Genomic DNA, 27,157 nt, shown 5'->3' on the forward strand with positions numbered 1-27,157 from the left:
ATGCCTTGTCTGATCAGTGGGAGCTGGTTTTCCCCTCTTCTTTTCCACCCTGGCTCCACCAGCCGCCCCGCAATCCCACCTTCCCCGCAGCTCGGAAGGGCTGGTCCTGGTGCGGCTTGGAGAATTTATTGTGCTGTGGAAGTTGTGCTGCCATGGCAACTCAGGCATATGGAATTCTAATTGCAAGGCACAATGTATGTTTATGAAAATAATTAATAAAAATGCAAGCAGGGCTGTTTCTATTATATTAGTGGTGTCTTTTGTACCGTGCTTCTCGCTTTTGCTTTTTTTTTGCACAGGAGTCTCATGGGTTTTTAAAATTACTGATTTTACTGCTTTCATTGTGGAGTTTGGTGTTTTGTTTGTTGGTTTGAAGTCAGATCAGATGAGATGTTGTTTTTTCAGTGTTTAACTTGGGTATGTATGGGTGACTGGGGGTTGATGGCTTTGATATCAAAAGCTGTAAACACTATTTCAACCCAAAGCAGTGGAATCAGATGAATCATAGAATCACCAGGTTGGAAGAGACCCACCGGATCATCGAGTCCAACCATTCCTATCAAACACTAAACCATGTCCCTCAGCACCTCGTCCACCCGTGCCTTAAACACCTCCAGGGAAGGGGACTCAACCACCTCCCTGGGCAGCCTCTGCCAGTGCCCAATGACTCTTTCCGTGAAAAATTTTTTCCTAATGTCCAGCCCGAACCTCCCCTGGCGGAGCTTGAGGCCATTCCCTCTTGTCCTGTCCCCTGTCACTTGGGAGAAGAGGCCAGCACCCTCCTCTCCACAACCTCCTTTCAGGTAGTTGGAGAGAGCAATGAGGTCTCCCCTCAGCCTCCTCTTCTCCAGGCTAAACACCCCCAGCTCTCTCAGCCGCTCCTCATAAGGCCTGTTCTCCAGCCCCCTCAAGAGCTTTGTTGCTCTTCTCTGGACTCGCTCCAGAGCCTCAACATCCTTCTTGTGGTGAGGGGCCCAGAACTGAACACACTCCCAAAAATCCAGGCGTCAGGCTGGTAGGAGTCTGTGAAAAGGAAGAATAAGGTGCGGTTATTCAGAGTTTTGTGTTGTCCAAGGAAACTCATCTTCTCTTCCAGCTCCCATTGCCTTTTCAGTGCTGTGCGAGCACTTGCCAGGCGTGTTGCCTTGTAAAGTTTCTTTTAAAAACAGCAGAACTGAGTAAGGCTTCTTCTTTGAAGATGAATAGTGTGCGATACCAATTAAACTTTATGTTGGGAAAGGAAAGCCCCCTACAAGTCAGTGATACCTGCATTTCATAACTTGCTGCTGACTTTCTCAGGTGTTCCCTAAGTGCTACCTCTGTTATGATACGTTGTGCATTTAATGTGCCAGCTTAATGGTTTCATTGCTGTGTGATGCCTTTCAAATGGATGGGAAAACAAAAATACATCCTGCTCATTAAAGGGTTGTGTATCAAGTTCAACTTCATTAGTTTTGATTAGGACCGAGCCGGTGCCATCTGTGCTGTCAGTATTGTACAGCTTTCAGAGAAGAGATGAGAGATTTGGAATCCAGTTCTCTCATGGTGTGTTGCCCTCTTGGCTGGATTCCCTTTCTTTGTAGCTGAGCTGCTTATTTTTGGCTTCTGTTACCTGGCAGTGGAGTCTTTGGGCCAAGTTTTGATCCTGTCTGCCTGATTGGGTAGCGTGCACGTTTTTTTTAAATCTTCGAGTCTGTTGGTTTCAATGCATTTCCAAAATTAAGGGATGCTGCAGCATGTTATTACTAGATTTAGAAATCCATTAGAAACATCCTTCCTGCCCTCCAGCAGATCAACTTTCCTGCACAACTTGTTGTCATCTGCAGACTTACTGAGGGTGCACTCGATCCCTTCATCCAGATCATGGATAAAGATGTTAAACAGAACTGGCTCCAACACTGAGCGCTGGGGAACACCACTTATGACCGGCCGCCCACTGGATTTAGCTCTGCTCACCACAGCAACCTGGGCTTGAGCCACCAGCTTCTCTAGGAGAGTGCTGTGAGGAACAAGGCTTCATTGCAGTCCAGATAGATAACATCTACAGACCTTCCCTTGTACACTAGGCAGGTCACCTAACCGCAGAAGTGCTGGTTGATTGAACAGGATCTACTCTTCATGAACCCATGCTGATCTTCTGGTTGACCTGCACTTGCCTGGTGAGTGCATTGAAGACGGACTGCTCTGCAGCCTTTCCTGAGGTCAGGCTGACAGGCCCATAGTTCCCTAGATCCTCTTTCCAGCCCTCCCTGTAGATGGGAGTCACATTGGAAAGCCTTCAGTTGTCTGTTACAAGCTCCTCCATCAGTACTTTTGGGTGAATCCTATCCAGTCCCACAGACTTGTGAGTTGTCTGAGTGGTGTAGCAGGTTATTGACTAAGTCTGCCTGGATTATGGGGGGTTATCCTGCTCTCCATCCCGATCTTCCAACTTAGGGGGCTGAATACCCTGGAAATAATTGATCTGACTATTGAAGACTGAGGCTCCCAACTGGCTGTAGATACCATCAGCTCCCAAGGGGCAGGCAACCCCCAGGTCTGTGTTTGCAGATGACCATTCCTGCCATGCTTTGTAAGATGGAATTCTTTGGATTTGGGTTTTTTTTTTCAGTGGATACGACAGATACACAGGTAATCTGGAAGATTCTGTTCAAACCTGCTCATGAGCCGTGCCATGTCCTACCAAAGCTCTCGTCTCTGCTAGCACCTTCTGCCCCAAATGCTCTTTCCAGTACTTTCAGTTGCAAAACGTCTTTCAGCTTTGTCCAGCGTGAAATTTTCCATGGCTCAGAACTGCTGCTTTTTGCAAAGCTGCTTAGGTAGAGAGTTCCTTGACAGCTTCAGCTGATCTAAATTGGGGCGACCGCAACCCTGACCTCTCGCCTGCCAGCTGACCGTTCCTACCTCCTCTGCTTCTCCGCTGCCGCTGGAGCACGTGTGAGCAGCCAGAGGAGACATCAGGGAGCTGACCTGGATGGAAATTAATGATATATTTTCCTCTGGGGTAGCTGTGGCCTAGATTAGTTCAGCGTGTGATCAGCTAAGTGCTGGTGCTAGCCTAGGGGAGCGTGCGGGGCCAAGGGGAGGAGCAGCCGCCGGCCGGGGTCCCGTCTGCGGTGGTGCCGTCCTGGTGGTGGAGGAGTGGGTGGCTGATGGAGGCACAGGGTAACTTGCCCTTTGGCTTGCAGGGATGCTCAGTACCTTTCACTCCTTTCATTTCAAATAGGATTGGGATTTGTTTTTCAGGTTCAATTACCATCGCTTGGCCTCCCAAAATTATTCCTCAAACCCACTTCTACAAGTTATTGGCCATGCAAGGTGGAGATACAAGCTTTTCTGTAATGCAGTTGCATCGTTATATTGCTTCTCATCATTCCTGTTACAGCCTTCCCTTTAGATCTTGAAAAAATCTAGTAGTTTTGCTGAAAAAGAAGTAATGACAGAACCTGGACAGTACCTTCGGTGGCTTCAGTTGTCCCTCTTTAGTGTTAAAAACTTCTTAAAATGGGAGATTTAGACAATTCATGGATTCAGAGAGTGCTGTTACTTCTGTTTTAGTTTGGGTAGCGAGAATAAATGCCTTACTTGCTTTCACCCCTTCCTCTTTGAAGTGATGGGTGGTAACTGCCGTGCAGTCTCCTGTGTTCACAGCGCTCAGGCTGTAATTATTGCCTGTCCATTCGTAAGAGATTCTCTCCTCCTCTCTCTGGGAGCCAGCTGTAAAATAAGTAGTAAGCCTAACGAAGCGTGAAGAATTATTGGCCTACAAATTAACTGTTAAATACTTAAGGGTTTGGTTTGTTTTTTCTTCTCAAAGACCCAGAAATACACACTTGTCTGCCAGAAAAACAACTCCACAACATCATCAATGAGTTTCTACATGATCCACTAGGAAGTAAATGTGAAAAATACCTTTGAAAAATGCATTTACTGTGCACCTCCAGTGAGAAGAATGTGCTTCAGTCTGTGTTGGGTGCATTTGCGTGTAGCATTTGGGTGTCGGGTGTCCGATTTGTATTATTTTGTGAAGCTGGAGACCTCTCCCAATTCCAAACCCTGTGCCTGCTACACCCAGTGATCATCCCAGTGCCTGTGCAGAGTGGGAATGTTACCTTACCCCTGTCAGCGTGGTTTGGGAGCATTTTCATCCTTGTTTTGCTTCAGAGGTTTCCCAGTACTGTTTACTCCTCCCTTGCGAGGTTCCTCATCTTATGCTGTCAATTATTGATGAGGTCTGCTCCTGGAGCATTTGTTCATAATGAATAATTTCAAAGACAAATAAAAGACCCCTCTGCAAATTTAATGCATTGCCCTTTTGTAGCATGTTACATTGCTTTCTTGGAAGGGTGCACTGGGAAAACCAGCAAAAGCTATTTTATTTGAAGTTTTATGCATTATGTAGATTTCCTTTATGAAGCGACAATATGTGACATATCTAGGGTGCCTATGAAAGATAGAAGATTGGGAGATTTGCAAAAGGAATGACAAATACTTCTTTTAAGTTGGTATTTTGTGTAGTAGTATTTTGCTTTTTCATGTTAAAGGACATTCAAGCACGAGAGGGTAGGTCAGGAGGAATTGCAAGCAGTTCTATGCTTAGAAGTACAAAGTTTAACAAAGAGTCTGGAAAGAAAATAACTTATGTGGATAATGTGCCTTATTCACTTTCTAAATTATGATTAAATATATGATTTTAATTATGAAGTCATGGCTGCCCTGTCCTTGGAGGTGTTCAAGGCCAGGTTGGATGGGGTTTGGGCAACCTGATCCAGTGGGAGATGTCCTTGCCCATGGCAGGGGGTGGAACTGGATGGATTTTAAGGTCCCTTCCAACCCAACCCATTCTAGGATTCTATGATTGACCTAAAATGTGGATTGATGAATTATTCGATGGGCTTGAGAATTAGGGACAATCGGTACTATTGGGTTGCAGTCCTTTTCCTTACTAAAAAAGGCTGTATGGATTGGGTTTTATCCTCTTTGTAGCCCAATCTAACTTGTGCTTCGTGGAGGAAAGATAATCATGAGGTCAGCTGGACAGTACACCAAGATAACATCTCCTGGCCATTGCAAACCTGGGCCTTGTGTGTGTGTGACCAGAGGTGGAACACCACCCACCCTCCAGTGGGCTCGAGTAGTCTCTGAGGCTGAAATCAGGGGTGCTGAATTCGGGATCTGCGATCTGCCCCTTCTCACTCAGCCCCCCACTTTGATTTCTGATGAGGTCTTTAGAGGATATGAAGTAATATAAGGTCCCTTAAAAGTTACTGTCAGGGTACATGAGGTTTGATGTATCCCTGGTGTTTGTTCTGGTTTGGGTTGGGTTTTGATTTGTGACCGACACTGGATCCCAGACTGGGCAGAACTTCTTTATAATTGTTCTATTGCTCCCTTCCCTGCAAATTTAGCTGCAGGGAAAGTATAGAGAGAACGTTAAAATCTGTCTTCAGGCTGAACTTCTAGATTTTATCTTTTTTTCCTATGACACAAAGCAAGGCAGAACTAAACCTAATGGGATGGGAACTTGAATGTGTTAACTGCTGGTGAGCCATGGCACAGACCCACAACGTGCAGGTAGATTGAACCGGTTAAAAAAAGTTAGATGAAAGCTTTTTCAATTATAAAGCTGGCATTATCTGTTAAATGAATAGCTCTCTTCCTTGGTCTGAGACGTATATTGTGATTTGTTTAATTAAATATTCATTATTAATACTATACCGTAATTTTCTGATAGCTTTGCAAGAAATTATATGTCAAGTGAAATGCTTTGCAAATACCTTTATCTTTAGAGATGAAATATTTTACGATGAAGAGAAAACTTGAGGAACTGTTGTCTGTCATGTAGAAAAGTACAGAGCAGATCAGAGTGAGAGACTCCAGGTGTTTCCTGGACACACAGTTTTGTTTTCCCTATAAATAGCAATCTGTGTTTACGCTCACTGAGTCTTTGCAGAAGAAGCTGCAGATCGTTAATGGAAAACTTTGGACCGTGTTCTGTACAGAATCAGATCTGGTTTTATATGTTTTCTATGTTTTCAGTATTTTCCATCTTTTGTATTCTGTCTTGACAGACGTTTACGTAGTGGGATGTTAATCTTTTCCCTCTGCTTAATCTCTCCATGAGAGCCTTTAACCCAGCTTTTTGTAACAGCAGATTTAGTTTTCTGTCTTGGGTTTGAGAAGGTGCAAGTGCTGGTAAGGCTCAACGTTGCTAATGCTGCAATCAACGTGTGTGCTGCCTGTTAAAGTAACGAGTCCGGGTTTTGTAAGAAGGGAACTGGGATTGTTTAGCCTGGAGAAAAGGATGCTGATACCTTTTCACTATCCACAGCTCCCTGAAGGGAGGTTGTAGACAGGAGGGTGTTGGTCTCCTCACCCACGTGATGGGACGAGAGGAAATGGCCTCAAGCTGCACTAGGGCAGGTTCAGACTGGACGTCAGAAAAAATCTCTTCGCCAAAAGGGTTCTCAACCCCTGGCAGAGGCTGCCCAGGGAGGTGGTGGAATCACCATCCCTGCAGGAATTTAAAAGACAGGCAGCACTTAGGGATGCGATTTAGTAGTGGACAGGTGCAGTTGGACTCGATGATCTCAAAGGTCTTTTCCATCCAAGGGGTTCTATGGTTCTATGATTTTGTGGATTGCTAGATGAGTTGCCCCTGCAGTTGGGTCACAGTTATAGAGCAGATGGGGAGTTTTCTATTGCAAAAATCCACACTGAGAACGTTCACCATAACGCTTTCCAAGCCTGGTTAATGTATACCAAAAGGAATATGCTAATTTCATTTTTTTCCTAAAGGAGGGGCTATTTGTGTGCCATAAGCTGGTCCTTCGGCTGGTAGAAGTGTCCCTCTGACTGTACGCTGAGCTCACATGGACTGTCTGCCCTCAGATAGTTTTCTGTGATTTGGAAGCCTCTATGCTGCACTGAAGGTATTGGACAGGAATTGTGAGATCGGAGGGGTGAGTGGAGGCGAAAGGGTTGCATCTTTGAAGGTTTAGAATAAAATGGCATAGAGTAGTTCTGTTGGAGGGGACCTAAAACAACCATCTAGGCCAACTGCCTGTATGCTTCAGGGCTGAGCAAAAGTTCAAGCATGCCTTTAAGGTCTTTTCACTGTTAAAAGCATTGGATACCCGTGTGAAGCAGCAAAATGAGGTACCGTTCACATTGGGTTGTGCAGCTTCCTCATCCTTCTGCTCCAAAGATTAGATTTCACTACACTAACACAGCAGGATCGCTGTGTTACCATACTTGCAATGACTTACTGCACTTGTTTGGGTTTTTTCTATTGTTTTCCACTGTTTCTTACCCATGAACTAAAGTTTCAGCAGCTGCCGGCAGCACATGCAGCTTTCACTGAGCTGGTGTGAAACAGGAGCGTCTGTGACAATGGTTTTCTACCTCCACTCATCTGAACTGGGTTGTTTGTGTCTGAACGTGGATGCACATCAAATTTTATGGAAAAGCTGTCAGCTCTCCTCTTGGTTGATACTTCTTTTGTTTGACATTTGGTTACATTTGCAACAATAAGGATAACTCCTCTAAAATAATCTTGTTGTCGTGGTTTGGTCCTTACTTTGCGGTTGGGAGGAGAGGCATGTGGTGTTCTTCAGGTCTTATTTGATCTTCTGACCATGCTTTATCCTCCTTGAAAGTGATGATATACACATCTTTATAAACGTATGTGGCATTTAGTTTTAAAACAGCACAAAATACCAGTTTACAGAAAAAGAACATATTTAATTGCTTTTTACCTTCTAGACTGAACTTCCCATGCTGAACATTCCAAAACTTGGATAGGTCTCATTTTTATGAGCCAAATCATCTGAAGTAATAGAAGCTATTCGTCTGTAAACCCGTAGATACCTAAAGGCTACCGAGTATTCCAGAAGGAACGCCCTCTGAAAATAGAAAAAAATATAAATGTTATGTGACTCATAAACATTGCCTACATAGAAATGTGGATGTTAGGTAGGAATGGATGGGAACGGATGTGTAAATGAATGTCTGGTGTTACTGAAATGTGGATTCAGAAGTAGTAGGAAACTATCTTTATTTGCAATATTCTCTGAGACACATTTATACACTTCTAAGTAGATCTTTGGATTAATATTTCTTTCCATTTGCAAGGTAACAGTCGTACTTGGTGGTAAAAGTGGCAAATACGCTGTTACGGCACTGGAGGTCAAGTGTTAAGTGAGCTAACGTCAAATAAATGCGGGATCGCACGTTGTAACCAAATGAGATCTAAAAGGGTCCGTTGATAAACATGAAGATGAAGTATAATGCAAGATACAGTAATGCTTGTTGGAAAGAGCAGTGAAAACAAGACTCCTACTTGTATTCTTTTCTGTAATACCTATGAGTATCCAGATTGGAAAGCATTGCAGCCCATACAATAGTTTCATCCATCTGAAATGTGCTTGTTCCTCTCCGGTGCCTGCGTGAAGTGCTGGAGAGGCATTCAGGGGTGCTAAAGAGCAGTGCAGAGAAACCTGGTAACACTTGAAATGAAGTTAGGGTTATTGTGCACCATGCTGTCTTCACACCGTCTGGTCTTTATTGTTATGATCCGTATGTGACCAGATAAATACCTTCTGATGTCAGTGCTGTATTGATCTGAGTCTTAGGAGGCACCGAATCGAAAGTGAATTTCAGTTTTCAGACAAGAGGAGTAAATTAGATCAATGTAGAGAGGCAAAATCTGAGCTGCTTCTGGTGGCCCCCACACAGCCCCAAGGACCCGATGACCCACAGAGCTCTGTGGCACGACCCATCCTTTGCTGCATGCTGCGATTACACTGCTGGCTCTCAGCTGGGAAGAGAGGGACTTGAGGGCTTGGGCTGGATTAAATCTCCATAGCCTGAAAATGCTGATTTTGCTTGAGAATCAGCAAGGCAGTGGAATGAGCTGGTTGACAGGACAGGTTCTAGCACCCTGGAAACCCGGCTGGAATGCTGCTTTGCAGAAAAGGACTAGAGGACACATAGAATCATAGAATCATAGAATAACCAGGTTGGAAGAGACCCACCGGATCATCGACTCCAACCATTCCTATCAAACACTAAACGATGTCCCCTAGCACCTCGTCCACCCGTGCCTTAAACCCCTCCAGGGAAGGTGACTCAACCTCCTCCCTGGGCAGCCTGTTCCAGTGCCCAATGACCCTTTCTGTGAAAAATTTTTTCCTGATGTCCAGCCTAAACCTCCCCTGGTGGAGCTTGAGGCCATTCCCTCTTGTCCAGTCCCCTGTCCCTTGGGAGAAGAGCCCAGCTCCCTCCTCTCCACAACGTCCTTTCAGGTAGTTGGAGAGAGCAATGAGGTCTCCCCTCAGCCTCCTCTTCTCCAGGCTAAACGCCCCCAACTCTCTCAGCCGCTCCTCATCAGGCCTGTTCTCCAGCCCCCTCAAGAGCTTTGTTGCTCTTCTCTGGACTCGCTCCAGAGCCTCAACATCCTTCTTGTGGTGAGGGGCCCAGAACTGAACACAGGATTCGAGGAGCGGTCTCACCAGGGCCGAGTCCAGAGGGAGGATAACCTCCCTGGACCTGCTGGTCACGCCGTTTCTGATCCAAGCCAAGATGCCATTGGCCTTCTTGGCCACCTGGGCCACTGCTGGCTCATATTCAGTCGGCTGCCAACCAACACCCCCAGGTCCCTCTCCTCCAGGCAGCTTTCTAGACAGACTTCTCCTAGTCTGTAGCTGCTCAGGGTTGTTGTGTCCCAAGTGAAGGACCCGGCATTTGGCCTTGTTAAACCTCATGCCATTGGACTCTGCCCAGCGGTCCAGCCTGTTCAGATCCCTTTGCAGAGCCTCCCGACCCTCCAGCAGATCGACACTTCCACCCAGCTTAGTGTCGTCCGCAAACTTGCTAAGGGTGCACTCGATGCCTTCATCCAGGTCATTGATAAAGACACTGAACAGGGCTGGACCCAGCACTGAGCCCTGGGGAACCCCACTTGTCACTGGCCTCCAGCTGGATTTCACACCATTTCCCACCACTCTCTGGGCCTGGCCATCCAACCAGTTTTCCACCCGAACACCAGGATGAAAAGGAGACAGCCTTTGGGCCCTCGCTGCGTAGAAGGCCAATGGTGTCATCCTCCTGCATTAGGAGGAGAGCTGCCAGCACTTTCAGGGAGGGGAGCCCTCACTTCTGCTCGGCACACCTGGAGCACTGGGTCCAGTTCTGGGCTCCCCAGTGGGATGGAGACATGGACATGCTGCAGAGGTCCAGCAAAGGGCCCACGAGAAGGTGAAGGGACTGGAGCATCCTTCCTACCAAAAGAAGCCGAGAGAGCTGGGACTGCTTAGCCTGGAACAGAGAAAGCTCAGGTGGATCTTCTCGTTGTGTATAAATACCTAGTGGGAGGAGGTAAAGAAGACGGAGCCGAGCTCTTCTCAGTGGTTCCCGGTGACAGGACCACAGGCAAGGGACATGCAGGAGGCTATGTCTGAGCATAGGAAGGGATTTTTTTACTGTGTGGGTGACTGAGCACTGGCACAAGATGCCTGGGGAGGTTGTGGGGTGTCTATCGTTAGAGACATCCAAAAGCTGACCGGACACGATTCTGGGCACCCAGTTCTAAGTAGCCCTGCTTGAACAGGCAGGTTGGGCCAGATGACCTCCAGAGGTCTGTTCCCACCTTAAACATTTGTGATTCTCTTCCTTCCAGTGTTTTTGCTCAGTAATTTATCTAAAATTGTATTAAAGACTTATAGTAATAAGCTCAGATATTGACAGCTCATGGTGAGACAGCATCTGCCTAAACCTATATCTGGCTACATGTAGTACTGGTAGGAGGTGAAAGTTCCGGTTCTACGTTCTCTCTCCTTGTAATTGGGAGAAGGTTTGAGGAAAGGGTTAAAGGCAATCTGTAGTCCCTCTGCATCAGCTTCTCTAAACTGCTTACATCTACGATTCACCTTGCAGCAAATTCCAGAACTGCATTCGCAGTACGTGCTACCTGTAATGACAGTGATTGCTCAGCAGAGACCTGGATAACTGCAGTCTTCAATGTCTCATACGCTTGGAAGGATCAGGAGCGAGGTGGTGGGCATCAAGTGTTGTCCAAAGTGTTGATGACTAGCACATTTTTTGTGAGTTTTCTTAAAAAAGCAGCAACAATATAGAGTGTGACTGGTGAGAGGTGTCCCTGTCTTCGCAAGGGATTGGAACCGAATGATCTTAAGGATCCCTTCCAACCCAAACTGTTCTGTGATTCTGTGATTATGGGCAACATATGAGCCTTATGTGACTTTTCCTTCCAGTGTACCTCCATAATGACTTCTGTGCTAGGTGTAAAAATGCTTGACACATTAATTGCATCTTTGTGGATGTTGTCACTCTAGATTTACAAAGGGAGGGCTTGATGCTCAGGAATGATACACACTATTCAATACCTCCCCAAGTGAGTTAGATTCTGACTGAGCCAGGAATTAAAACTGTGTGCTTGTGTCTGTCCTTCTCCCTGACCATAGCCTTCATTTTACACATTGTCTCCAGGAGTCATGACTTTTAAGATCTTGAAAAGTGACTTTGATCTTACATGCTTCCAAAGAGCCATCGTCTTTGGTCTTGTAGTCTGATATCAATACTGAGTGATACACAAGGCTGTCAAGTCAACAAACCCACCAGACTGGGGATTTCTTATACAAAGAATACAGAGGATTACTCTGTAATGGGCCTGTTGGTCTTAATAGTTCTGGAAGATGACTGGTTCAAACCAGTACATACTTTCAAAAAACAAGGTACCTTCACAGTGAAGGAAACGTGAAAGCAGTGTTGTCATAGCAAACATTAAAATATGCATTACTTTTTACTTATCTGTTAATGAATACACATTTCAGAGAGAAAGGGTGAAATGATGACAAGTAAACTGGATAAGATGCCTTTTGCTTGGTCTAATCTACCTCCACGTGCTTTCCTCCGCTTCCTAAGTGACAGCTGTTAAAAACAAAAGCAAACCTGAGACAGAAGCCAGTGCCTAAAAGATTCTTTCCAGCCTCTAGGAAAGGATCTGCTAAAGATCACGTGAGCCAAAGTCCCAAACATCATAGAATCATAGAATAGTTGGGGTTGGAAGGGACCTTAACGATCATCTAGTTCTACGAAGAGATGGGGTACTTCATGCCAACTGCACATCCCACAGGACCCCCAACCCCGTCTGGCAGCGTCCAGAGTGCCGTAGCCCTTGAGAGGGAGCGGGGAGATTGCAAGGAGCGTGTTGAGGAGTCACTCTGAATTATTGGTGTACTGTGCCAGTGGCAGAAAATGGAGCCTGGTGCGTTCAAAAGCTGGATCTCCTGCCCAGGAGAACAAGCAGCGGTTTTGTTTTGATCGCGTTTTTCAGAGAAGATGCGTCGGAGTAAGGAGAATCAGTTATGTATCAGTAGCGTACAAAGGAGGGAGGGTGGACAGAAAGGAGAGGGAAAGGGAAAACAAAACACGACGATAGGAAAGGTCATGGCCATTTTTTGGGGGTTTGGAACAAGAGAGTGTGTGCAGAATTGATCATTTTGTGTCTGCTCTGGTGCTGCTGTGATTTTTTACAGAAAAATGTCATCAGCTCCGGTGCTGATTGATGGCTCAGCCCTGTAAGGTCTGAGCTGATTCTGCCTTGCCCTGCGGCTCCTACAATATCACTTTCTTTTTTTGTAGCTACATACAGAATAACGTTTATGAAGATACCTTGATTATTCTAGTACTACCTTCTATTCCGTGCAGTCTGTAAGGATCTTGGAGCTGTTGTTTGCTGTGATCCTAGTCTGTAGCTTGTCCAGCATCTTGCGGATGGAAACAATCAGCTCCTGGGAGGGTTCGCAACCTCACGCTGGGCAGTCGGTCAGTGTGTCCTCAGCAGGTCTCCTCCTCCTCCTCCCCCAAAGTACTTTCCAAGATTGACTTAAGCGTTGAGCCCATTTCCTTGGCACTCGTGTGGCCAATCGTATCAATAATGGATAGTTCCTGCGGAGCTAATGGCCAGCCCGGTCCCAGCGGCGCTGGGTCAAAACGCCTGGGGCCCCTGCCCACGAGCTTTTCAACCATTAGAGAATCAGGTATTTAGAAGCCACGGGTAATTTTCTGTTCCTAGTCTGTGAAGGGACATATTGTGGATGCTTTTCTGAGGATCCTCTCAGGAATTCTTCAAAATCTGAGGCATGAGCAGCTGCCCGCTGCCTTGTCAAACACTGCTTGGTAAGACTGGGAGATAATTTGATAAAAGGTGATGCCTCCTTCCTTGGGGAGAGCTCTGTTAGTAATCCAAAATATTATGCTGATGAGAGAGACTCTGCCACTAAATTTAGATGCAGGCGTGACCTGCCAGAAGCCCGGGACTGCTCAGCTTTGCGCTATCGATTTGGCCCCGTGTCCGGGAGGGCTTCTGCTCCTTCCTGCCGGCAGCGGCGACAGATAGAGCTGACAACCAGCCAGAACTCGCAGGGTTCACTTGACCGACGTGTTTGCTGAACTAACCTAAATATTTTGTTCATTCTAAATATCTTGATATGTAACCGTTAAAAAAAAAAAATACTCTCTACAGAGTAATCCTTGGCTTTTTTCTCAGTTTCTGTTTCTTGGTTAATTAGTTCTCCTTGAGCATTGTATGCTCGCAGCTGAATAAAAGCTGATGATGATTGAAGGAAAATCTATTTTTAGAGAAGAGCTGAACTGCGAGGTATGTATTACAGAAATGCTATGGAAGAACTGAGCACAAGCCAAACCTCATTTATCCAATGTTTTTAAAAGGAAGAGCTATCGATTATTTATTTTTCCCCAAAGTCTGATTGGAAGGGAACCTGAGATTTTCTTGGACCACGTGTTCTGCTTGGAGGGTTGTCCCACACGTGGGAAATGCTGAGAGAAGAGGGGTCGATGATGTTGTGTGTTCGGATGGTGGCACAACATGATGCCAGGCTTCCCCGAGGGCGTGAGTCTGGGAGGATGCCGTTAATAACAAGGGGCAGAGCTCCGTGCCAGCTGTGCAGCTCGTTTCAAGCCCATCCTGATTGACCTCATCTGCTTTTTCTGTCATGTAGTTGCTGCCTCTTTGTGGTTGTGTTTTAGAGAGTTTAAAGTTATTCGTATTCCCACGGGTGCTGGTGTGGAACTGTACAAGAACATAAAGAGCTTTAAGGAACGAAATAAGCAATATGCAAGAAATCTGTTCCTTCAGCAAAGTGCTTAGGTTGCTGAAACAATGCCATAGCATCCAATAATGTGCACTTGGCAAGGCAGTATTTAAATTTACAGCTCCTCAGGATTAAGAGGCATGGATTTATTGTAGGTACCTCTAACTCCTGCTATTAGCGGCTGGTGTGTTTGCACATCATATGTCTCTGGCTAGACAAGAGAGATGAAGCCCTGCAGCAGCCTGGGAAGTTTTACTTTCTGTACGACATGTAGAAAAATGTCAGTATTTAACCTTGAAGGAGCGGGACACTCCAGATTTCCAGGCCATGCTAGTTTTAGATGTTGAAAGTCCATTTTGATGGTTTTTTTCCCTCTTCTTACTTTCCTTGGTACTCTGGGTTTGGGCTGCTTTTAGCTGCTGAAGAGATGGAGCACAGGCAGAACAATTTGATGCAACATCAGCTGTTTGAACCTCACCAGAGCTGCAGACCTTTTAAACGGGTCCAGTAAGGTGAATGCAGCACATAAAAACCATATTGCTTTTGCATATAAACGTATGCGATAAACCCAAACTTGAAGGAGTTCAGAAAGATTAGAGATAAGCCTTTGGAAGCTAAGGAGTACAGTATGAAAATTGTCAACTCCGATGCAGAATGCTCGTGATCACACGCAGTTCTGCAGTTCTGGGTTGTCTTCTTCCCAGGATCTCTACCTTGTCTTGTACAGAAGGAATAACGCTTATCTAATGAGCAGCTCTTTATTTTGTTATTTTCTTCCCCCTTGTTGTTTTTCCTTGTGTGACCCTCTGCCTTACTACGTACGATTCAGACCAGGATTTGAGGATGAAGTTATTATTTTCTTCTTTGACATTTCTCTAGGACTTGCCACTACAGTATCGCAGTGCTTCAAAATGTTAATTGATTTTCATGACACCCTGCTGAGACGGGGACTTATTATTAACCAGGGAAACAGCGCACAAGAAGGTCGAGGTCAGAAGTACTGCTTGGTTTGAGTCACCTGTGACCTGATTTAGGGTTTTTTTGGCATTCACAATAAACTCTTGGATTCCTTTAATTGCAGCCGTAGGTAATTCTGCATTTATCCATACCGGATAATAATCATAGAATCATAGAATAACCAGGTTGGAAGAGACCCACTGGATCATCGAGTCCAACCATTCCTATCAAACACTAAACGATGTCCCCTAGCACCTCGTCCACCCGTGCCTTAAACCGCTCCAGGGAAGGTGACTCAACCCCCTCCCTGGGCAGCCTCTGCCAGTGCCCAATGACCCTTTCTGTGAAAAATTTTTTCCTAATGTCCAGCCTAAACCTCCCCTGGTGGAGCTTGAGGCCATTCCCTCTCGTCCTGTAAGAGGCTGTGGGGCTGCAGGTACCCGAGGAGGGGCAGCTGAGGGACTGTGGGGCAGGGCAGGGATCGGCCCCGGGACTCGGCGCTGGGGAGGCCGCACCTCGAATCCGGGGATCAGCTTTGGGCCCCTCGGTGAGGAAAGACATTGAGGGGCTGGAGCACGTCCGGAGAAGGGAAGGGGGTTGTGGGAGCATTTGAGGGACCTGGGGGTGTTTAGCCTGGAGAAGAGGAGGTTGAGGGGGGACCTCATCGCTCTCTGAGCTCCCAGAAAGCTCCTGTTGTGGTGAGGTGGTTGCTGGGCTCTTCTCTCAAGTAACAAGCAAGAGGATGAGAAAAAATGGCCTCAGGTTGTACCAGGGGACGTTCAGATTGGATATTAGGGAAAATTTCTTCACTGAAAGGGTTCTCAGGCACTGGAGCGGCTGCCCAGGGCAGTGGTGGTGTCCCCATCCCTGGAGGGATTTAAAAGCTGGGCAGACAAAGTGCTCAGGGATCTGGTTTAGCAGTGGACAGGGATGGTTGGACTCAATGATCTCAAAGGTCTTTTCCAACCAAGTGATTCTGTGATTCTGTGACGAGTAAGGAAAACTCTGGTGATCACTCGTGGCATCTTTTGTCTAAGTGATGTGCCCGGTTTCATGTAAGAACTTTTGAGCAGAAGTGGGAAAGGGATCTGAGTCTTAACACAGCGTTGAGATGTTATGTCCCAAGAGATTTTTCTTCCTTTATTACATTCTTCTGGCTCAGGCCATACTTATCCTCCAATTCTTGTGACAAAGGAAGCGTGGCTCTACCTACAGGAGTCCTTCTGCTCCCTAATCGTAATTCCTGACCAGAACGAGTACGCACAGAGCCATAAATGCGCGGAGGTTCTTTATGGAGTGCCTGTGAAGTGTTCTTAACGAAAACATAGTTCCTTACATACATGCATAAAGATTAGTCTGTATTTCTTAATTCTGAGTGCCCGTGTGCCCTTAATTTTCTTACAACATTTATTTAATGTAAATATATTTCTGTTCTCTTCTGTACCCCTATGTCAATCTGCCTTCTGGCATCAGATGTCCACATTCAGCAGCATCCTAATACTTCAGAATCGATGCCCCGAAGCAGTTGCCTCACAGTTGCAGCAGTTTGGCTGTTTTCAAAGTGAGACGACTCAAAGTAGAGAGCTTGTTCAGTAGGATGTCAGCTGTCAAATAGTTGACGTATGAAGATAATTCTTTTTCTCAGTAGAGTATTGTTTCTCTGAGTTGGCAGTGCAGAAATGATTATTCAAAGCGAGAAAGATCATTAAAGCTCTGAATGCTTTGATAGCCATCTCACCTTCACGTTCTTTCATAAGAAATTAACTAATCATGGCTTTCAGAAGAGTAAAAATCCTCTGAAAACCTGCATTAGGATAAGTGCAAACTTCTCTGCCGTGGTACCCCTGAGAGCAGTGCTCTCTGGAAAAAGATGGAAACCTAACCAAAATATTTTTTACATCTTTTAAGAACAATTTTGCACTGACCTTCACTCTAGACTAATTTCTTGCTTCTCTTAGATTATAGGTTTATCACATTTCAGATCACAGAATCATGAAATGGTATTGATTGGATAAGACCCTTAAGATCATCGAGTCCAACCATCCATCCAGCCCTGCTAAGCCTGCCACTAGACCATGCCCCAAGTACTACTTGTCTTTTAAACACCTCCAAGGGGTGATGACTCAACCACTTCCCTGGAAGGCTCTGCCAGTGCTTAACAACCCTTTCAGTAAAGAAATTCTTAATATCCGACCTAAATCTCCCTTGGCATATCTTGAGGCCATTTCCCCTCGTCCAGTCACTGGCTGCCAGGGGGAAGAGGTCAGCACCCCTCTCACTACAACGAGGGAAGTCAGACACGATCTCTCTGCTTGACAGACAAGTGATGTATGTGCTGGAAGTGGTGGCTTTCCTATAACTTCCTTTAAAATGCTTGGGTCTTTTCTAATTTATGCTGAAGACTTAACCTAAAAGATGTTTACGATGGACTCAGGAACCGTGCTTGCCATACGGGGCGGATATTAAACGCTATTTAAGGCATTTTCTCTCAATGTAACTGAATTGTCTGATCAATCTGGGAGGAAGACTACAATTATTTAGCCTCTCTTGTGTTTGGAAGCCGTGTAAATACTCATTGAAGAAATCTGGTTAGAGAACCACTTATTATTAAATTTCTACTATTATTCTGTGTTTTGTTGCATGTGATTAAGACCTTGTGGTTGGTTTTGGTCACCAGTAGTTGCATAATGCTTAAGTACCCTGAAAGACACGATGGTAACCTGGTGAAAGCACAAAAGTGTGTTTATTTTCTCCAGCAGTGCTAGTTAACATAATAAAAGCATCACCTCTTTTCAGACACTTTCCTTTTCTTAGCACGTAACGATATGCCTGGTATTTTACAAGCTACGGATTGTGTTCTTGTCTTGTACCAAGGAGGTTATTGTCGAGCAAAAGGAAAGCAACGGTTGAGGTCACTGGTAGATCATAAATGGGTGAGTAAATGATGGCAAAGATTCAGAGAAGCTGTGAACTTCAGGGAGAGACCTGAGAGAGAAGGAAGAGGAGGACCTCTGCGTGCGAGGACTGGGAGGCTACGCTGCGTGCAGTGAGGGATGTGCAGGAAATATGAAAACATCGTTTGTTGTGAGAGAATTACAGGACATGAGAGGCGGAGGAGAATGGAAGAAATGAGATTTAAAGAAAGCCCGGTACAGCCCAGGGTGATGTCTCTGTGTGTATTGGTCATGGCTGGGCCCAGAGGGAACCGTAGAGGGAATTGCGATGGATCCCTGGCTCAGCCCCTTTACCGTATGGCAACTGGGAAACCAACTCAACTCCAGAGATTACCTGGTTGCCGACTCCTGTAGGTGTAAAGAAGCTTTTTTTATGGAGAGCCCTGGATTACAAACTGTAATCTGAAGGTTTAGAAGCTCTTCTGTAACGGATATTTTGTTGTCAAGGTAAAAGTGTTTATAAAGGATTTATTTTCTAAGGCACGGAAGAGGATTCTGTTGCTTTTTCCTTTAGGATTACAGAGGTAACAGAGAAGAGCACCAACCTGAAGGTGCTGTCTCACACTGAGGGTGATGGAACACAAGATAATTGATTACCTGCAGTGGTTCTGGCTCTAGTGTTTTGATGGCACTTTCTCATACACATCGTGCTCTTTCTTAGGTCTGATTGCGATGATTTCCATCTCTTTATAGAAATGCAGTATTGCAGGCAATTGCTTCTTTGTCGACAGACCTGTGCACATCCAGGGGGCAACTCAGTTGCTTAACTGTGGGCACTGGGTGTCGTTTTAGCTGTCGTTGTGTGTGCACATCATCCACCTGCAGCCTGCAAAGATGATGCTTGACTTCCAGCAGGCTCTTGTCCTTCAGGGGTGGCAGCTGCTTTCTGGGTGAGATTTCTGGGCTGCTAGTTTGGGTTCAGGCACCCAAACTTACCCCTTGTCGGTAGGCAGTGTGAAAATGGTGTTGGATTGCAGAGGGGTAACATTTTCTGGTACTTCTGTTTTGTTTTTTTACAGATCACAGAATGGTAAACTTTGAACATTTCTAAGCAACACATCTGATTTGGAATTAACACTGGTTTTGTGGCAGCCTGATACACATTTTAAATTAATATCTCTGAGCTTGCAAGAGACAGTCTAATTTTCTTTTCTTTTTGCTCCAAGAGGAATATAGTAAAACCTGTGTTCTGTGGTAGAAATGCATTGACAATTAAACATCACATCGTTGGCCTTGAGTGTTAGAGGTGAACTGTAAGCCTGAAGGACAGAAAACATCCCACTTTGCTCTTGTTGAACTGTCAAATTATTACTGCCCATGCGACTAGAGGATTTTGGGTTTCTTCTCAAAGCATTTTTAGGGGATGGGTCAGTAAAGCACTTATCTAATGTTCCCACGTTGACTGCACATCCAGTTTTATGTTCTGTTATGTTTAATTACACTGGTAGCAGGCTAGTACTTCATGATTTGTCTCTCCTTTTTACAGGACTCTGCTCAAGAGAGCGTCATCACACGAGATATTCACCGTACATTTCCAGCCCACGATTATTTCAAAGATACAGAAGGAGACGGTCAGGAATCGCTATACAAAATCTGTAAGGTACAATCAGTACTCTGCATTTTAAAGGATGTTCTACATTCTGCTATGACTGCATTTTGCCCTGCTAACCCTGGTCTGATCCCAGTCACTGATCAATAAGATTTTAGAGCTTTATTTGGATTGCGTGGGGAGGGTGTAGTATTTCTGCAGCCCTGGATATCCTGAGGTACTTTTTATAACCTTACATTTTATGTCTCCTGAGATGCGTCTGAGAAGAGCCAGGCTCATGCTAGCTTTGCTGATGGGCGCTTTGGTATCAGAGCTCTGCTTCAGCAGAATTGCGATGTACTAGAACTTTATTTCTAGTGGAGGAAGAGGAACCCCTGGAGCAAGCTTGGCTGTGAGGTTAAGCGGGCATGTCTCTATATAATTATCCAGAGAGCAAGTTAGCTGACCTTTCCCCAAGCAGTGTGCGCGTGTAGCTTTTCACTCATAGCTCTCAGGTCACCTCAGATCAAAGGAAAATATAATCTTTTCCGTGCACTTGGGGAAGTTGAGGCACTAAATGAATAGATTTGTCCAGCTTGCGCAGACAGATGTTGGTTTCTCAGGAGGGATCCAGAAGGGGGAATATTGTAGCTCAGAGGAGAGTTCTCTGGCTGTCAGTCACAGACATGGTAATGTTTCTGGCAGGCGGTTTTCATTTTACATTTTTTTATGTGCAGAATGCATGATTGCCTTAGACAAAGCCATTTCCACTTCCCTTCCTTTTCCTGGTTACTCTTTTTCCACTCCAGTTGTTTAATAGACAGAAATGATGGACTTGTCATAACAAGGAGAAAAATGTCCTGCCTTTGGGGTATAATGATACGTATTCCGGTTCTCCAGATAGATTCTGTGTTGAGAGAGACTCCTATTCAAACAATAATTTGGACGCCTGTTAAATATAGCTGCTTAGGTTACATATATTGAAGTTCATTGTCTTGAGTAATTTGCGCTAAAAAAGAACAAAATGAAAAATAAAGGAGCAGAGAGAACTTTGAACCAATTATACTGATTTCTTCCTCACCTTGAAGGGCTCTAGATGGCTACAAGAAACCCACTCCTGTGCCAATCTTGGAAAAGAATAACTAGGACAATGCAAATAATTGTGGGGTTGTCAGTTTGATACCAGTTAAGTGAAAAATGATGGAATAGCATTCAGCTTATCAAAATTAAATGTGAGAAGTATATTATAATGAATGCCTATGAGTTTACTCAAAATAGATCTTGACAGGCTAATAAGAAAAAAATACAGTTTTCATTGGTGAAGGTAATTTTGTCAAGAAGTTGTAGATTGTGTAGTCAGCCTTGTAAAGCTGTGTGAACGCTGGCCAAGCTGGAGCATGAACAAGGCACTTATTAAAGAATTAAAAAAAACCTGGCTAGCAAGCAGGTTACCAACCATCAGCAGTGAATACATGCACTTCAGAGAAGATGTGATGAAGATTCCTTGTTCATTCGATATACTCTGGTTAGTCACCTAGGAGAAAGCAGAAAAGTCATTTCTGATGATCCCTTGATGACACAGAGGAAAAAGGGGATGGGAAGTGATGAAGTGTAGAAGTCTGTGTAGAATCTTAGAATCATAGAATAGTTTGGGTTGGAAGGGAGCTTAAAATCATTTAATTCCACCTCCCACTGGATCAGGCTGCCCAAGGCCCATCCAACCTGGCCTTGAACACCTCCAGGGATGGGGCAGCCACAGCTTCCCTGGATAACTGGATGAATCTTGCATAGGAACAGAATGACTTGAGGAACTCAGTATTTTAGAGCTGTTGTAGCTGCTTTTGATTACTTTGTCCAGAATTGCAGATAACTACTTCTGCATTGAAAAGGCTCTGTAGAAGTTCATGAGGATGATGAAAGGGTTTAGGAACATACTTTGGAAAGAAAAATTCTTTTTCGTGAATGACTATCTCAGTCTATTTTGTTTAATAAAGAGAAGATAAGGGAATGAATCTCTCTGAACTAGAGGCGACTTAGAGGAATTCTCTGCCTCACAGGCAGCTTCACAGAGGCCGAGATCTCAGACCTGGGTTTTTGAAGTAAAGGTGGATAATTCTATTTGTCTTCCAAAGCTGGGAACCTTCCCTGCTGTCGGGGCCTCTCCTGCTCGTGCAGAGGAAAATGCTGCAGATGTTGCTGCTCTTTTCTTGACGGCCGTACATCACAGTCAGGCAGTGTGCACATCAGCTTGAGGACTGCTTTTCCTGTGAAGCAGTTTGCATTTATCTACAGTCGAATGACCTCTGCTACTTTGCCACTTTCTCTTGATATGAACACTTTCTGCATAGCATCTTTGCAGTCAGCTTTTAATTTACTGCTCCAGGAAGATTCGTCTCATCGGCAGTCTTCATTACTGTGCTATTTTTATGTGTTCTGTATGATTTGTGAGTATTTTCAACAGCATCAGCCCTAGCACAGCTTTCTGTAAGGTTCTGTGAGCAACCTCACCTTCATTCTGTGGGTACAAATGGATTATTTATTCCTGCCCTTTGCTTTCTATCCTTTAAGCAATTGTTTGGGGGCATAAGAGGACTTTGTGTGACAGTGCAGTTCCCTAAAAAAGCCTTTGGGAAGAGTTCTTGTTGAAGGCTTCCTGAGAATCCTAGTAGAGTCTACTGGCTGCCTCACCCTTTTATGTGCTTGTTGGTTCGAAGAAGGATCTGGGAAGGATTGCTTCCTTGTAAAACAGCCATATCCAGGCTTCAGCATTGAATTATTCATAAGTGTACTGATTTTATTCTTGACAGCTTCTACCTCCTTGCCAGTACAGAGATCACACATGACTGCTGGGTGGATTTCTAGGCAGTTCCTTTGCCTTCATCCTTGCACTTTCTAAAGAGGCCATCACTATGTTCTACAAATGACCTGTCTGTGGCCAGGTCTAACTGGACCTTGAGGTTGTGATTGATGTGGTGAGTTTTAAAGAAATATTGTTAAAAGCAAGTTAATTTGCTTTTAATCTTGTCATTCCATAAGAAAAATATAAAAGTCAGTGTTGAGAGTGACGTTGTGGCTGGTTTATATTACCACGATAACTTTTAACAGAGGTGCTGGTTCTTCTTCTAACATGAAAGCAAGGTATTTGAAAAATGGGATTGTTGAATAAGGCTGGAAAAGGTCTGTCCTGAAGTGGAAGGGTAACAAGATGAAGAGCGTTTTCTTCATGCCCCACTGAAATGAGAGATGATCTGAGCTGTCAGATAAAAAAGAAAACCATTAAAAGCTCAGTGCCTCATTTTAACGGGTCTGTCAGTTTTAGTTCCGTCTCTTAATCTCTTCTTCAGAACAGTAGGAAATCAGGAAAGATGGAAACTTTTTCAGTTGCAGAACATTTATGTGACAAAGTATCTAAAAATAAACTTTAAGGCTGACAACAATGATAAGGAAGGAAGAGAGTTCCAGATTCGGGATTGGAAGTTTCACCTGAGGACATCGCAGAAGCGTGAGTTGCACAGAGCAAGTGTCTTTGGGGAAGCAGTGCTGTTCCTTGCTCACCTTCTGCTCAAATACTATATGAATTCCAGCTCTATTTGAAGTGCTCGTTCTCTGCATTACAGTTCATAACAGAATAGTATACTCGACCTATTTCCACGCATGCAGATGTAGTTAACAGCTCGATGCTCGAGGGAACCAAAGCGCTTGGCAGAAGTGGTCCAATCCACTGCTTGGAGGGTGTGCGGCGTAGGATTTAACGTGAGACGTGCTTTCTCTAATTTTCTGGCTAAAGTAATCCTGGCAAACAATCCCTGTGACTTTGATAGGAGAAAGGGAGCGAGTCGTAGAGCAGTCCATCAGATTAGCTATCAAAGGGTCTTACTGGGCAAACAGACACGACGCTTCCATGGTTTTTGCTAAGTGGTTGAATTATTTTTCAGAGATGCAAAGTTGCTATTAGTGTTTCCCAGTAAACAAAGGTATCGTGGAGGGATATGAATCACATGTATCATGATTTATTTCGTCATTAAATACTTATCTCCTTGGTTGATCAAATTTATAGTTTTTTCCTAGTCCTGCTCGTACTTCCATGAAGGTTTTGTGTGCAGGGTCAGTGTGGTAGCTGGGTTACTGTGAAAGGAAACACTCCAGCTGGCATTCTGTTTGTTTGCTGGTACCCACATTAGTAGAATAATAGAATCAGAGAATAGTTAGGGTTGGAAGGGACCTCAAAGATCATCTAGTTCCAACCTCCCTGCCCGTGGCAGGGGCATCCCACTAGATAAGATTACCCAAGGCCCATCCAACCTGGCCTTGAACACCTCCAGGGATGGGGCAGCCACAGCTTCCCTGGCCAACCTGGGCCAGGGCCTCACCACCCTCGTAGTGCAGAAATTCTTCCTAATGTCTATTGTAAGTCTTCCCTTCTCCAGTTTATACCCATTGCCCCTCATCCTATCACTCCAAGCCTTTATGAATAGTCCCTCTCCAGCTTTCTTGTAGGCCCCTTTCAGGTATAGACTGGTTTTGTAGCAAAGCTGATGCTGAATGAGCTCCAATATGGGATTTTGGCTTTCTTTGCTGTGTAATTGAAATATGAAAATGTCTTTGAGTTGCTCCTTTGTCACCGGTAGCTTTGATAGCGTCCTAAGCTGCGAACAATGGGTCACTCTTCATCTCATCCCTCCTCGTGGCAGAGCTGCTGTTCGGTGCTGTCCTGGGAACTCGTTGTCTTGCACACAGGTTTTTTGTACATTTTCATTTCCATGTCATTGCAGCATTGTTTTTCCGATGGTCACCTCTCCTCATCGTGCACCTATGCTTCCAGATTTTTCAGTCTTTACTAACTCCTAGATTTGCAAATGGGAAGTCACAGTATTTGTGCACTTTGGTTTAATTTTTTGAGAACAGATCTCATTCTTTCCTATAGGAGTCTGTTTGCCAATTTTAGCATAAACGTAGGAGCATCAACAGAATCAGTAAACAATTATTTTTCATCTATTTTTAGTTGTTTATTTTCTTTGCTCTTGGGATGAAGAGCGACTTTAGTAAATATTATTGTCTCATTTCATGCAAAGGATTTTTATGTTATCTTGTCTCCTTCCATTTGCATATTAATAAGGTTCCTTCTCCGTGCATCTGTGCTCAGCAAGGAAGCAGTAGCACGGCTCTTGCATCTGGAATTTCTGCTGAGACTGTGCAAGTGAAAAGGTCAGGATCGGGAATCTTCAGCGCAAAGAAGAGAGTAAAGGCTTTAGTGTGTTCGGAGGCCTGTCTAAAAAATGTGAAGACTTCTTATTCCCTCAGCCCTCACAGCTCTGGGGGAGGCTCATTGTGTAACGTGCACGTGCCTCTCCCTGATCCTCCGTAAATGAGTAACTCGCTGCTAAAAATACAGCTTTCAGTTAACGCTGAAGTTCCGTGTGTAATGTGTTACATCCTAAACGCTGCAGCCATAGGGATATTATTCCTATCAGACTGTTAGCCTTATAATAAATTCGGGTATGGAGGTTTCAGTTGTCACTGAAATTGTTTAGCACCCAAGCATGTCATCAAATACCTTATTGCCTGAGAAGTCTGCATCGCAGTGTGGATGCTCAGCCCAGAGCTGTGTCTGTGTCCAGCACTGAGGAGATTCCCCGTGGTGCTTCTGTGATTTTGGTAGCGACACAGAGGTAAGGAGTGAGAGCACATCAGGCTCATAGTTCTGCCCCCAAAAAGTTGCATTCGGCACCTGTTCCAGTTCCAGAGAGCGTTGCTGCTGACATGGGAGAGACCTTCATTGCAGATAAGAGCCAGAGATCGTGGAGACCTGGAGATCCGCGGAGACCTGGGGACATGTGGAGCATCGGTTCATCCTTTCCCCTCTGCGCTGCTGTGAAGTGCTGGGGGGATATTACAGTTCTGGAAATGCAAGGCACATTCTCCATGAGCTCCCTTTAGTTTCTAATGCAATTATAATGTTTAGTTTCTGATGCTGTGGAGCTGCCGAGGGAAAGGGAGATTGGCACTGGGATGACACGCTGACCCCGGACAGTTTGTGTTTCATTGCTGTCAGTGCATTTGAACCCTCAGCACGTATAAACACTCGTTCTAATGCATATGAGGATGCAGAATGATGTAAAACATTTCATTCTTGAATTTGGGACCTACTCTCTGTTTTTCCTTTTTTAAAAACTTCAGGGCCTTGTACATGGGAGTCGCAGAAATCCCCAATCTCAGGTTTTAGATTCAAATCAGCAACCTTTCCAGTCATCTTTTAAGTGCTTCTTACTTGGAGTTTTTCTGTCGACAGAAGATTCTGATTTTGGGAGATTTCCCATTGGTGATTTTAGAGAAGGATTTCTGTCCATCTCTGGATTCCTCGTGCACTTTCCCAACCCGAGGCGGTTCTCTATCATTGACTGTGTTTGTGGAGACTCAGTTGCTTCCAGGGTGTTTGCTTTCTAATAACATTGCACTAATAGCTGCATCGTAGTTGTCTCTTCAGAAGACAGATACTCATAAAAAAGACATTTTCATTGTCTGAGTGAGATCTTCATTTAGTTAAAACGAATGAAAGTAGACTACAAGTCAGAATCTTCATTAAGTCCCATTTATGAGACAGAATATTTTAAATCCCACTTAACTGGAGTATTGTGATTGGAGATTCCCCAAGAGCTTCGGAAAATAATAACTTAAAAGGCTGCAACATTGTTCAGGTTGTCATGGGAAAAATCCCATTTTCTTCAATTTACAGAGTTACAATGGCTGCAACGGCAGGGGGGATTTGGGGTTTTGCTTTGTTTTCCCATTTCATGTGGAAAGACACAGTTAATGCTCCTTAGGCCCTTAGAAGGATAAATCGTAAATAATTAATCTTAGATCTTTTGTTAATTATGCGATATTATGGTGGTATCTGTAGGCAGCATCCTTATTTTTGAGGCTATTTCGATTAATTACATCATATTTCAGTACTATCAAGTCCCATAGGTTACTTAAAAGTGAAAAAAAAAAGCATAATTGGAAGTGTAATATGCATAAAGCTTCGAAACTCTTTTTGCTGTGGGCAAATACAATGAAATCACATAGGTTGTAGAGGCTTCATTAGCAAATAAATCTTTAGTTGCTGGGATTATGATGCAGCAGAATCTTCCTCGCTTTGATCCAGTTCTTGGGTAGCACTGAGTTGGGATCTCAGATGCTGGGCAAGGACCTCGTGGAAATTCGTTTCAGAAAGGAAGCAGATCAAGCAATTGATTTTTTTTTTTATTTTTCCATCATTGTTGGTTACTTCGAAGATTTGTGAATCCTGCCGTCCTTTGACTGAGGCCTCAGGCGTTTTATGCACCCTGTGTACATCTGGGTCCATCAATTAATGCAAAATATGTTTTTTAAACCAAATTATCCAGTACTTACTGATTTGTAGTTCTGTGGTTCGCTTCTTTTTACAAATGTTTCTAATTTGTCCCCTGCTCTGATTTAGTCAGACAATTCACAGTTTACCGATTTACTCCCCCCTCTCAGCTTTTAGGGTGAATACTCTCTGTTCTCAGTAACTTTTTAGTATTTTTATGCCTTTTAATTTACCGTCTCTTCCGACACTGTTG

The 27,157-nt window shown here is 44.5% G+C and overlaps 1 protein-coding gene across 3 annotated transcripts in view; it reads left to right on the top strand.

The window, feature by feature from the left end:
* Positions 1 to 27,157, top strand: part of RABGAP1L (RAB GTPase activating protein 1 like) — a 248,130-nt gene that overhangs the window by 110,832 nt on the left and 110,141 nt on the right. For all 3 annotated transcript variants that reach the window (XM_069862589.1, XM_069862587.1, XM_069862588.1), the window contains one exon: positions 19,533 to 19,646. In XM_069862589.1, coding sequence (XP_069718690.1) covers positions 19,533 to 19,646 — 114 coding nt within the window. The remainder of the gene's footprint in view (positions 1 to 19,532; positions 19,647 to 27,157) is intronic.

Source organism: Phaenicophaeus curvirostris, chromosome 8, assembly GCF_032191515.1.
Source record: "Phaenicophaeus curvirostris isolate KB17595 chromosome 8, BPBGC_Pcur_1.0, whole genome shotgun sequence".
Classification (NCBI taxonomy): Eukaryota; Metazoa; Chordata; class Aves; order Cuculiformes; family Cuculidae; genus Phaenicophaeus; species Phaenicophaeus curvirostris.